Raw genomic sequence first — 11,951 nt, 5'->3', positions numbered from 1 at the left:
AGTTATAGTTCCTATTTTGTTGCCAAAAAAGTGCTGGAGAAACTCAACAGGCTCCAACTCCTTTCTTTCCACATGCTGTTTGGTTAAAGGCAGAAGACTTAAGCTACGTAAAAATTCAAATTCACTAAAAGCAGAATGCTGCACCTGCCAAGGTGCCAGCACTTCAACTATTGAGGGTGTTCTGTGGTAGAAGTCTGGTGAGCTGTGAGGTAACACCAAGCTAAACTATCCATCCTTTCAGAAGAGGAGTTTTTGCCAGTGCAACATTACACACCACAAAACTGGGTCAAGTATGATACATAATTTATTAAGTTTTCAAAGCATTGAAATTTTAAAACCTTCACATTATCCAATTAGTTACAATTGATCTGTCAGAACAGGTTCTGAGTTACCTCAACTACTCAACGTGCATCTCAAATCATAGCATTTAGTATTAAACTTTTGTAGATTTGCTTGCCTGAAAAAGTATCATGTGCCAGCTTACATCCCAAGAGCTTTTGGCACAAGGCTGGGTCTTCATTGTTCAAAATTTCTGTATTGAGATAAAATCATGGAACCAGTCAGTCAAATAATTCATCTACTGCAGGTTGAGAAAAAGAGAGTGTCCCTTCTTGCAGCATCAAGCTCAGTCTTTACTCAAATCAAACTTAGCTGCTAGCTAGTTTGAATAAGATTCATATTCCACATCTTCCACTTTCCACAATTGTGTAGAAGCTTCACTACTTTGGAATTCCATTTAGCAGTCACTGACTCTGCCCTGAATCCAAGGTTTGATCAGATTCCTCCAAAGATCTATTTCTATCTGCTTGTTCAATGGATTTGTGTTTTGTTGGCTCCCTCTGCATATCACAATTCTTGTCTTGAAGAGAATCTTCAGCTGTAGCATCTTGGCCATTGATTTTACTCATTGATTTGCTGGAATCTTCCACTCTAGCATCTAAAGGGGTCCCATTAGCTATGGGAGTCTCAAGGCTGGTCTTTTCAGTCTGGCTTGATGCTGCATCCACAGACACATTTTCAGGTTCTGTAGAAACAGTAGCTTCTGTCTTGGTCAGATCTGCTAGACTCTGTTCTCCAACATCTGAAGAACTCTGGGATTCAGGGACAGGATGCTCTGAAGTGTTACCTACATTCACGATTTCTTGTTCAGAGATCAATTCAGCTGAGCATGAAGTGGACTGTATCTCAGGAAGCACTTCATTTTGTGGATCTGGATCATTGGTGTCAAAGTGATTTAGAGACTCTTTAGTCATTGGTTCTGTGTCCATTTCTATTTTCTCTTCCTGCAAGGCTTCTGTATAGACAGTTAGCTTAATAGCTGGTATTTTCTCAGAACTGCTGTTGAGCAGTGCTATTTCTGCACTATCTTGGTGGCTCATTTCTAGAGTTTGCTCAAGCCTGGTTTCAGACAGTTCCTTTTTAGGATGTGGAAGAGTCTCTGGAGAACATTCTGCTGTGGGATCAGGAGATCCTGCTGGGATGACCTCAGTTACTGGTGGAGGGGTCCCTGGAGCACATTCAGCCATTACAGGATCTGGTGATTGTGTGACTACATGGGTAGCTTCTGGTACACTAACAATGTTTGGAACAGGGTCAATCTCAGGATCCTTCAGTTCTACTGGAACTGAATCTGTCACACTTTCCTCCCTCAAAGTGTCTACAGATAGATTTCCAGAACTTCCCAGCAATTGGCCTTGATCTTCAGGCACTTTGTTAGTGACCCCTTGACCAGAGCCATCTTGTGATTGGTCAGAATTTTCTGCTGTTTCTGTTAAGTCAGCTACTACTTGGATAGTATGAGTAGATTCACTCACCATCTTGTCCTGCACTTCATCCATGCTGCCTGGTCCAGATAGGTTTTTCTGGATATCTGCACATTTTGCCATTTCATTCTTCAAGACAAGATCAATAAGGGTTTCTTCAGTTATTTCAGAGAATTTTGGTGTTTCAGTCTCATGGGGCACATTTTCAGCTCCAGGTTCAGACTTGGTCTCCAGGGTAGAGCTTTCAGCCTGCTCAGAAAGACTACCCTGGGTTTTGGTCAACTCCTGCTCAGATGTCTCAGCTATTCCTTCAGAAGCTTGGCTAGATTGAACTTCAGCATCTAGGTTTACACCAGATTTGGGTTGTTTATTGTCTTCAGTGATTTTTGGTGCAGCATGACCAGACTCTTGTTTGTCTGTTGGCAAATTTAGGCCTTCACTCTCATGCTTTGAGGGGAGAACTGGTTTCTCTTGGGCCTCTTCATTTGGGCTGCTCACTGCCGCCACATTTAGTGGCACCTCTTCACTAGACACTGGCACATTAACTTCAGCACTTGAACTAATACATGCTGTTGAGCTAGATTCAATTTCAGCCTTTGTTGTCTGATGGCCCTCCTGGCTTGGCTGTTCTGTTGCTTTTACAGAATTTGTGCAGGTTGCCTCTGAAGAAAGTGCTGCCTCATGATCTTGAGCATCATTGGCTGCTTTACCTTCAGTGGTCACAGTTGTGTCAATTTGGTTTCCTGCAGTGGTCTCAGTTATTTTGGGAGCCTCATCTGGTTGCTGGACAGGCAGCTCAGCTTCTGGAGTCTTGAACTGTTCCTTGGAAACATCCTTGCTTTCAGGCTGGTCAGTGGACTCTGCAGCAGATTTGCTCTCTTTGGGGTCATTCACATTGTAGCCCCTCCTTTTCCTACTTAGCCTGCCACCCATACTGTTGTTATCTGTGAATGGAAACATTCAAGCTGTCAGGTCAATGATGAATGGACTTCAGGCAGCTCCCAAGCTTGTTTTAAAACAAAAAAGTGTCTGATCATGCATGAACTAGTCATACAAATCTGAGGAACATGATCCAAGACATGGTCATCCCAACATTTCCTGCTCATGAAGCACAGATTAAAAATATTTACTAGATAATAAGCCTATAGGAGCAATCTGCATAATTGCAAGGAATGTACAATTAGTGGCAAAACATGCCTAAGTAATTTTAATTGCAAGCATTGCCAAGATCTTAGAACATTGCAGCAATTTGAGCTACACCTGAGTGATGGAAAGTATAAGGACAGCCAAGTTACCAATGCTGTAATTACCAAGTTACCATACATCTAGGACCAATGAGGTTCACAAGAAGCCAGCATGATTGACTTGGCCAACTTTTTTTGCTCCTGGTTAGCTGCTGCCTTGAACCAAGGCCATGTAACTGCTGTAGGTAGTGAGAGTGTTCCAGGATGGCTTAGCAACAGGAAGGAACAAAAACAGAAGTTGCTGGAAAAGTTGTGCAGGTCTGGCAACATCTGGGGAGGAGAGAAAAGTGTTAATATTTTGGGTCCAGTGACCCTTTGTGGAGAAGGGTTCTGAGGAAGGGTCACTGGACCCAAAACATTAACTCTTCTCCCAGATGTTGCCAGACCTGCACAGCTTTGATTTACAGCACTTGGATTTTTAAATCATGAAGGAACAATGTATTTCACATTAAAGGATGGTGAGTGGCTTAATGGGAACTTGCAGGAGGTGATGTTCCAATGTCTGCTGCCTTTTACTTTTAGGTTTTTTTTTGGGGGGGGGGGGGGGGGGGGGAAAGAGTGGTTTGGAAGATATTGTTCAAGTAGCCTGAGTAGCAGTGAAGAAATTCAGTGTTTGTGACTCTAGTTCAGTTTCTGATGAGTGCTAACTGGACTGGACTAGCCATTAGTATTAATCAAATTGTAAGTGAACAAATTTGCCAAGACATGAATTCTATGATATTGATTGATTTGTACATCTGCAGTCCATGCACAAGTGAGAAACCATCTGAAACATGGTTATGCTAACATTTCTTCTCAAATGCCAACACCTCATTGCAAAAAGTTATACAAGACAAAACTGGTCTGTCCTGTTGTGTCCAAGTACTGGGTCGTGGCCCAATACAGTTCCTTTATGGCCAGACATTGTTGTGATGGTTTTGCTGTTGTTTCAAGTTCCTGATGCACAGGAACTATTGTCTTTACTTGTTCCAAGACGCTCCATCCCATGTTTTTCCACAAATGGAAAGCACACACACCTCACCAAGCAGCTTGAACAGACATGCTCATTTCAAAGAGGCATTGAGATTTCTTGCCTTTATTTCTTCAGAAAGCAAGACTAAAAAAGTTTCCCCATCTCATTAACCACTTCCATGGGTGTGGAAGTTGAGGCAGGCAATGCCAGAGGTTTGTGGTGCCTTTGACCAGTGGTCAAACACTATGGAACTAAACAGGAGTAAGATCTAGAACAAATAAGTCACTTGTCTAATTAAATTCATGTTAAATCTAATATTGTTAATGATTCCAGGAGTAGGCTGGCAGTAATGAGATTCATTGGCAGATCCAGATCTTGATAGAACAAAAGGAGTTGATGTAACCTAAGAGCAGACTGCTCCCAAAAATCATGCAGCTGTAACGAAGTGGCTTTTAGTCATTGATTACTTGAGGCTGTTGTCTCTGGGGAGGATAGCACTTTAATCAGAGGAGCTACAGCTGGCTGAGAGCTTTTAATTGTTAGTAGGATTAGCTTTTAAAAGGGGTAAGCCCTGAATGAAGCAATAGGTGGGCTGAAGTCTGAACCATCATCTTTTACAACATACTGCATGCCATAGCAAGTTATTAAAACCCATTTGGACTATTAAAAACAGTAAGCTTTCGGGACAGGAATTTCTTTTCAACTTGGTTATGATTTGACAGAATCAATAGGTTTGATTTTGAGAGGTTATTGGAAACATCTTTAAGCAGTCTCATTTTAACATTAGTCATTAAAATGGACCTTATTTTCCATCTCCTTAAAAGGAAACTTTGCTGAAGTGGTACTTTGAAAAATTAGCCAATGCACTGGTTTGGCAAATAGACAGAATAAGTGTCTAACATACTAAGACACTACTTGCCAAAAGCACAATGGAGAAGGCCCTTTGTCCCATCAAGCCTGCTGTACCATCTGATTAAGTCCTTGAGGCCTTAACAGAATTGGTGAAGTGGAGTTAAAAATCTGCAAAATCAGCTCATATGTTAAAAGATGTTCTAAGAGTCAAAGTTCAGAAGAGAGATACCACCATCTGAAGAGAGCCCTTTCCCCTTGGTGAGTATCCCCCACAAATCCACCTTTAGGTGGTTTGGGTGATCTTGCATGATTGAGTGTGACTGACAAGTCCAACTGGCTCAGCCTTTCCTCAAGGTAACTTCCTTGATCAGCTCTGCCCTTTTGACCTTTTGAATTAAGCCACATGGCTTAATTCAGAGCATGCTAATAAAATAGTCAAAAACTGGTAATGCTTGAGTTGCAATTTGAAGTGCTGGGCAAAACAATTGAGGGAGATCACAGCAGGTCATATGTCCTAACAGGACATAAATTGTAAGCCAAGTGTCTTAATCCTAATGGGATCACAGTCAACTCAAGCCATTTTAAGCTTAAAAAGGGTCTAAACAACCAGTACTTCAACTAATCTGAAAGAAGTGTTGACTAAAAGCACTGCAAAACCACCAAGAAAGATTGACCATTCTTGGCCAGCAATCTTAACAGATAATGGTAGTTTCTCTTGGGGGATTTAGAGATATATCAGTAATAACCTGTTAGATGTTTTGTGTCCTTGTAATGCTGAATTCCACAGCACATTATATTGTTATCTTGTTCTGAGATTCTGCTTAGAATATCCAGAAATTACTTTCTCTACAATGAATCCCCATTTCAACCTATGAGCCAAATAATTCCTGCAGTCCACATATTGCATTGATAACAGTTATGTCTCCTTTTAGAGAGACGCTAGACTGTGAATTGTAGCAAAGTTACCTCTGACCAAGTTTTTTTTTTTAAAAAAAGTGGCTGATCAAAAATTAATGAGAAAGATTTCCCTTTGTTTGGCCTGTCAAGTTGACAGCCAAGCAAATACTCATCTGTCTGAAGAGTGGCTGTCTATTCAGACTTTTCATTCCTTTATATGTAGACTTGTCAGAAATGGATGCTCACTTCAGTGACACAGATCCAGTGTCCCATGCCACCACCACGATTTGTAAAGTCATACAGGCTTTACCCAAGGTGTCATTATTAGTGAAGACTACTACAAAATCCTGCAAACAACCCCACCCTCCCATACCCAACTAGTGTCCTGCATTGTCGGAAGTTAGACTGAGAGCATTGAAAAACAAAGTTGAAGTCAGCTCACTAGTTCAAAAATATATAGTTGTTTCATCTGAAATAGCCCTTTGCTCTGCACATCAGTAAATAAGCTGATTAGTACCACTGTGGGTCTGTTGGCAAATAGTGGTCAGCTATTAATGCAGATTTAATTTGAACTCCTCTTTTCCAAGTGGTATCAAGTTTATAGACTTCAGTATCATACAGGGATGAGGTCCACATCACTATAAATGGCATTTGTGATTTAACATTAAACTAAGGTCCCATGAGAAGATCAAGCAGTGACATGGAGACATTTCTAGTTAGTGAAGTGTTGCTGTATGTTCAGACTGCCATATAGAAGGCCACTCAAAGAAAAACAAAGACCATCAGCTGAGACCACAATCCTAAGAAGGGCAGAATTCTATTTGACTGAACTTGAATTCACTCATGGCTAGCAATAAAATTCAGACACTCCTTGTCTTTTAGACACACATTGGGTATCAGCAAGGCAATCATTGTGCAGGCCTCATTTCCCTAAGGTGGCATCTCTTGAATTGCTGAGTTTGTACAGGTACAAAAGTTAGGAAGGTATAGTTTGCTAGGGAACACTGATAGTTCCAAATCAGGAATGATGCAAAGGGAAGATTGGAGATGGATGCTTCTATGCATCTGCTGCCCTTACCCTTCTGAGGGGAAAGGAGGGTTGGCAATGAATGGGTAGAGGTGGTGGTAGTCATGAGCAAGGCACAAGGCAGTGACAGAACAGGCTACACGCCTTGGCTGTTCACCTCCAATGGCCTGCAGCTCACCCAATCAGGAGCATCCTTTAGGTCAAGGGAAACAGGTACTTGAAGACAGGAGAAAGTGGAACAACAAGGAAGACCAGTGGATCTGCTGCCAGGTGGTGGCAGCCAGGATGTTAAAAGGCAGTGGGCTAGTGGCATTATGTTCTGAATGTGAGTTTGCTCACTGAGCTGGAAGGTTAGTTTTCAGATGTTTCGTCACCATAATGAAACGTCTAGCTCAGCGAGCAAGCTCACATCCAGAACCTCAACTTGAGCTACAAATCTTCTCAAAACTCGCTAGTGGCATTATCATTGGATTGTTAATCCAGAGACCCAGATAATGTTCTGGGTTTGAGTCCTGCCACAGGATGTAGTAGAATTTGAATTTATTGAGTTAGGAATTAAGAATCTAATGACCCTGAATCTATTGTCAGGAAAACCAATCTGGTTCACTAATGTTCTGAGTGTAAGGGGTCTGCCATCCTTACCTGGTCTACATGTGACTCCAGACCCACAGCAGTGTGAATGCCTGAACTGCCCTCTGGGCAATTAATGCTGCCTGGTCAGTGACACCCTCATCCCTGCAGGAGGGAAGAAAGAATTTAGGTGACACCCCACCTACTATCACATTTTGATCAAGGCAGACCAATACCTGATCAGGTGAGTGCTGGATGCCTAGCAATTGAACTGTGGCAATCATTGAACTGCTAAGTCCATGGGAGGTCATACAACCACATCTGGATTTTGTAATAGCTAGGTTATCAACTTCTTCCCCACTGAAAGGGCACAGGTCCCAAACAAAGAGGGCTAGAATGGGAACAAAGGTCAAAAGGCACTTGTTATTCCTTCAAGGAAGTTATCCCTGCACACCACTACATCAGTAGGAAATAAGCAGCTTCAAGGGCACTGAGTTGAACTGATTTAATGCACTAAGTGTAGGCAATAGAAGAAGTGTGAAGTATTTCTTAAAGCGATTGTATGGTGTTGATATCCAAGACCATCAGGGCGACTAGTTGATTAGCTACTGGAAGCCAACATACAGGTGTACCAGCAATTAGAGAGGTGGTAATAGCCTTGACTACAGGACAATTGGAGCACAACAGGGAGGGGTGTGGCTACTTGCCATTAGAGCTTGGTGAGGCTAATTGTGGAGCAATGTGAAAAAAGGGACTTAGCCGAGAACAAAAAAGTTCAAAGTTTGTGGTAGGACAGCCTAGGTGAGATTAAGGAGCACTAACTCAGTATTCTCTGGAGTTCAAGGCAAGGCAACGTTATTAAAAATATTCTGTGCTCAAACATGGTAGAAGAACGTACTGAAGGTGACTAGTGCCAGGGACAATTTTAAAAAGATCAGCATTAAAACAGATGAACTGTATCTTCCTTCGTGAGGGCAGAGTCTGGAGTTGTCTGCCCAAGGAAACAGCAAAAATTAGTCATGAGACTGACTGAAAGATAGCGATAAGATAAATTCTAAGTACAAGATCAACTAGAAATCAAGTTCAGTGGGAGAGTAGTGGGCCACAGTGCCTACTCAACTGAAGTTAGTACACACGTCTGCTACTATTGACAACATTCACAAAAGCTTCCTCAAGACATGATGATCTAGAGGGCCAAGGTCAGTAGATACATGAGAACTTCCAGAATGTTCCCCAAGCCACCCATCAGCCAAGTGGAAATACCACTTCCTTCAGTCATTAGGGACTAGTCCTGGAACTCCTTCCTAAGGAAGTGGTGGGTTAAGCTGCAGCACATTGGACTAGAGTTGTTCAAGTCAGCTCACCAACAACCCTTTTCTCAAGTGAATTAGAACACAAAGTGTACATAAAGTGCTCAGGAAGGATCACGACTTAAAATGTTAATTTTTTTTCTTCAGATGCTGCCAGACGCACTGAGCTTTTCCAGTAGCGTTCTGTTTCTGTTCCCTATTTACAGCGGCCACAGAGTTCTGCGTTTTTATTAAAAACCCCTACTGCCTTAAGTAAATTGGTGCAAGGAAACACCTCCCACAGATTAGATTCAGGGAGTTTTCCCACAGTTTGTTCCCCCTTAAACCAAGCTTCCCCTCCCCCAAAACAAAGCCCTAACACTATTTTTTCTGAAAATTTCCATTTACAAACACTCCATCAAGCCTATTAAAAAGGTTTTAGGCAATTAAAACGGGAACAAAGACCAGTGGAAGTGACTGAATTAAATAAGTCGCCAGCCATTCAGCACATTTGCAAATTCATTGTCAGCACTGGTCTCGCCTCATCCATCACCGATTTGGTTTTTTTTGGGGGGGGGGGGGGGAAAGAAGAGAAGAGTGATCTAAACTCGGACGCATTTGCTGTCCTCCCGTTCCAGCGGAGAGCCGGGTTTAAAAACCGTACGACTCATACTCCAGTCTCTCCTAATGCACTTAAACCAAATGTACAACCGAGTGCCCCGACCAATCAACAGACATTTCTTACACCCGAACTCGGCGGCACGAAGCCTTATTCCGAATTTGTAAAGTAGTGATTTTAGAGCAGATTTAGTGCTTTATATTCAGCGTTAAGCCTTTAGGGACTTCCAATATTAAAGAGTGGACAAAAACCATAAAGCAGAGTGCGGGCGGTGGAGGCGCGTGACAGCCCTCCCTCCCGTCTCCCCACCACCTTCGCCTGCCCCACCCCAACCACATTTCTCACCTCCCCCCACCTATCTACCCCTTCCCAAGGGAGCCCCAGCTGGTATGGGTAAAGCACGGAGTATGGCAGGGAGGGGGTCCACCGGCAGCAAGGAGCTGCATTCTTTACCCACCGCCCCCACCCCGGGGTAGGGGCGGGATGTGAAGCATTTACAAACAGCCCTGACCCTCGCTGCCCGGAGCGGTTCGCTATACAAGTCCCCAACATGAAGCAGGTGGTTGTGGGGGGAAAGAGGGAGGGAAGAAAAGAAACTGGACTCCAAACAGCCACCACACCCTGGACCCTAACCCCAGGAAGCAGCTCACTGAGCTCCCGGGACTAGGACACAGACTCCTTACTCCTGCCACTGGAGATTCCCAGCTATTCCAACTGCTAATAAAATCCACCCCCAAAAATCCAACAAGCACAAGCAAGCGATCGCTGACTTTAACAGAGAGAACAGCTCCAGTTCTCCCTGAGCCACATGGTGGTGTGTTGGGGGGGGGGGGGGGGGGGAGAGAGGAGAAAGGTTGATGTCTCTGCCCCCCCCCCTCCAAACACGGACCTGGGATCACGTGCCCTCTCCTGGGGGGGGGGGGGGAGGAGAGAAGAAATAAGATTTCCCAGCCCACTCTCCCCTTGGGTATGGATCAGCTCCTGCCCGGGCTGCAGCGCCGGCTCTCTCATCCACCACCCCACCCTGTCCGGGGGGGGGGGGGGGGGGGGAAGAAAAGAGAGAAAAAGGAAGCTGGGAGACGCCTGAGCGGTGTGTCTCCGTTAGAGTCACAACCAGCACCACACCTCTCTCTCCCCCCCCCCCCCCCCCAAAACACACACCTCAACCAACTCCCAAATCCAACCGGGACATGAGCATCATTCCCGGGACTGAGGTTTGGGGGGGGGGGGGTGAGGAGAGAAAACGGGACAAGATGTGGGGGGGGGGGGGGGGGCGCGAAGAAAAGGAATTTTTAGTGATTCTGATTTGTATCAAGTAAGAAAGTCCGGAAATCTTGAGGGTGGTCGGGACGACATTCCTGGGAACCCACTGGATCCCAGAGCCCCACTTAACCGGGACGGCTAGGAGGGAAAGGCTGGTTCGGGGGGGGGGGGGGGGGGGGGAGGGAAAGGCTGGTTCGGGGGGGGCGGAGGCGTGCAAAGCTTTTAAAACGGGGGGAGGAGGTGGATAACGGGGACACGCAGTTTCTCTGTCTCCCCCACCGCCCCGGGTTAGTGACCGGGCACCGAGAGAACAAAGAAAACGCAAACCCAGACCCCAGTCCCAGCACCTTCACCACCCCCCCCCCCCCCCCAAAAAACACCGCACACTCTCAGTTACTGTTTCAAACCGCCCAGGCTCTGAGCAGGGCGAGCCCCCCCACCCAAACCTCACTAACATGTCACTAAAACTCAAACTCCCCGCCCGCGGTGGGCCGAGATGAGGCTCGGGCCGTGCCGCCTCCCCTGGTTGAAGGGCCGCGCACCTACCGGCGTTGGGCTCCGGCGCCCGACAGCAGCACAGCGAACTCCTCCACTCAGCCCAACGGCTCTGTAGCGACTGAGAACTAGGGCGGGACATCAGTGAGTCTCTTCCCCAGCCCACAGCCCTCCCCTTATTTATTCCAGGGGCACGCACTGGCCCCTTCACTTTCTCATTGTCTCCCCGTGAGGCGGCTTGTCCTAGCCATTACCACACTGCATTCAACCGAAACCTTGTCTACACCTCATTGGAGCTAAAACATTACCCCCCCCCCCCGACATTGAAAACGGTGGATCGGTTTTCTCCGGGCTCCTGGCCAAAACGAATGGGAACGGGGGAGGCCTTTCAGCCCATCCACCTTATCCACACCCACTACCCCACAGGTAATCAGGACCCTGAATCATACCTGGTTGTTGGAGGTTAGTCATCTGGGCTGCAGTTTACTTATTTCCTCATCAGCCACGGGGATTACTGAGGTGGCCCAGCAGTTATTGCCCTGTCCCTAGATGGAGGTGAGCTGCCTTCCTGAACCACTGCAATCCATGTGCTGTGAGTTGACCCACAATGTCCTGACACAGGAAATGCCTGTGACAGTGAAGGAACAGTGATCTATTTCCAGGACAGGATACTGAGTAGTTTGGAAGGGAACTTGGAGGTGGGGTGGCATATCTGCTGCCCTTGTTCTTCCACATAGTAGTGGTCTTCCTCAGGTAGTGTCCTCGGCCCAACTATCTTCAGCTGCTTCATCAATGACCTTCCCTCCATCATAAGGTCAGAAATGGGGATGTTCACGGATGATTGCACAATGTTTCAGCACCATTTGCAACTCCTTGGATACTGAAGTAGTCCGTGTTCACATGCCAACAAGATCTGGACAATATCCAGGCCTGGGCTGACAAATGGCAAGTAACACTCACACCACACAAATACCAGGCTA

The 11,951-nt window shown here is 45.4% G+C and overlaps 1 protein-coding gene across 1 annotated transcript; it reads right to left on the bottom strand.

Moving 5' to 3' along the window:
- Positions 1 to 286: 286 nt before the first annotated feature.
- On the bottom strand, positions 287 to 11,208 carry si:dkey-56m19.5 (uncharacterized). Its single transcript, XM_048546187.2, has 2 exons — positions 11,023 to 11,208; positions 287 to 2,707 (listed from the first exon to the last, which is right to left on the bottom strand). Exons 1-2 carry the CDS (start codon positions 11,111 to 11,113, stop codon positions 744 to 746), a joined length of 2,055 nt encoding a protein of 684 aa, XP_048402144.1. The 5' UTR covers positions 11,114 to 11,208; the 3' UTR covers positions 287 to 743.
- Between the last annotated feature and the right edge of the window lie 743 nt (positions 11,209 to 11,951).

Source organism: Stegostoma tigrinum, chromosome 16, assembly GCF_030684315.1.
Source record: "Stegostoma tigrinum isolate sSteTig4 chromosome 16, sSteTig4.hap1, whole genome shotgun sequence".
Classification (NCBI taxonomy): Eukaryota; Metazoa; Chordata; class Chondrichthyes; order Orectolobiformes; family Stegostomatidae; genus Stegostoma; species Stegostoma tigrinum.
The sequence above is the reverse complement of the archived record's forward strand: the minus strand, read 5'-3'. Positions and strand labels throughout refer to the sequence as shown.

What these genes read in the sequence shown, in the direction of transcription:
- si:dkey-56m19.5 (XM_048546187.2), bottom strand. Translation starts at nt 11,113, where the DNA reads ATGTCCCGCCCTAGTTCTCAGTCGCTACAGAGCCGTTGGGCTGAGTGG. An exon ending in GGCGCCGGAGCCCAACGCCG is followed by an intron (nt 2,708 to 11,022) that starts GTAGGTGCGCGG and finishes TTCCATTCACAG; the next exon opens with ATAACAACAGTATGGGTGGC.